This window comes from Pinus tabuliformis, chromosome 9 (genome assembly GCF_031772625.1).
Source record: "Pinus tabuliformis cultivar Carrire ecotype Pingquan chromosome 9, CPIR1, whole genome shotgun sequence".
Lineage (NCBI taxonomy): Eukaryota > Viridiplantae > Streptophyta > Pinopsida > Pinales > Pinaceae > Pinus > Pinus tabuliformis.
In genome coordinates, this window is record NC_142307.1 from 1147138494 (window position 1) to 1147139501 (window position 1008).

The window sequence follows — 1008 nt, forward strand, 5'->3', positions numbered from 1 at the left end:
TTGTCCCTGTCAAATCCACCTATCAAACCACCCAGATAGCCGACATATTCATGAGGGAAATCTTTAGGCTACATGGCATGCCTCGAGTCATAATCTCTGACCATGATGTTAAGTTCACTTCTGCTTTTTGGAAAGCATTGTTCTCTGGTTTGGGCACTTAGATTCACTTCATTATTGCCTATCATCCTCAGACTGATGGGTAGACTGAACGATTCAACCAAGCGGTGGAAGACATGTTGTGCATGTACGTCATGCAACAACCCGGGAAATGGGAGGAATATCTTCACTTAGTAGAGTTTGCCTACAATAATGGGTATCAGGAATCATTAAAGATGAGCCCCTTTGATGTACTCTATGGCAGGAAGCGTATCGTTCCTGCAAATTGGAATAACCCTAAGAATAAACTAATATTAGGATCGGATATGTTGGAAGAAATGGAAAGAACAGTGAAAAAGGTCCTGCAAGGCTTGAAGACTGCACAAGACAGGAAAAAGGCTTACGCCGATAAGAAAATGACCTACTGGGAATTTCAGGTAGGAGACCATGTCTATGTGTGAATCAAACCCAAGAGGAGTACTCTCAGATGGGAGAAGTGCGCCAAATTGGATCCTTGGTTCTGTGGTCCCTCCAAATGTTAGATAGGGTAGGACCAGTTGTGTATCAACTCGCACTAACTGAAGGACAAAAAGGACCACTCTCGAGAAGTTAAAAGCATTCAAAGGTTATGGGTTTCATTCATTTTAAACTTTATATGCCTGATAAGGATCACAAAATGCCAGAGAAATGCCGATTTTTTCATTAAGATAGTCAAATCATAGCAGAGGCCCATTTCTGAGAATTAATGTGTTAGTTGGCCCATTATTATCCTTCCTTGTATAGCACAGCAAAGCAATTCTATAATCAACCTCCATATATACTCAGAAGACAGAATGTAATAGGTTGATGAGTGTTATTTTACTGTAAGGTTCAACTTTTGGAGATTGTAATTGTTGTGATACCTGTAGCGTC

At 40.6% G+C, this 1008-nt stretch overlaps 1 protein-coding gene across 1 annotated transcript; it reads left to right on the forward strand.

The window, feature by feature from the left end:
- The first annotated feature begins 251 nt into the window (after positions 1-251).
- LOC149152690 (uncharacterized) lies at positions 252-557 on the forward strand. Its single transcript, XM_089443570.1, has one exon. It carries the CDS (start codon positions 252-254, stop codon positions 555-557), a length of 306 nt encoding a protein of 101 aa, XP_089299696.1.
- The last annotated feature ends 451 nt before the right edge of the window (positions 558-1008 follow it).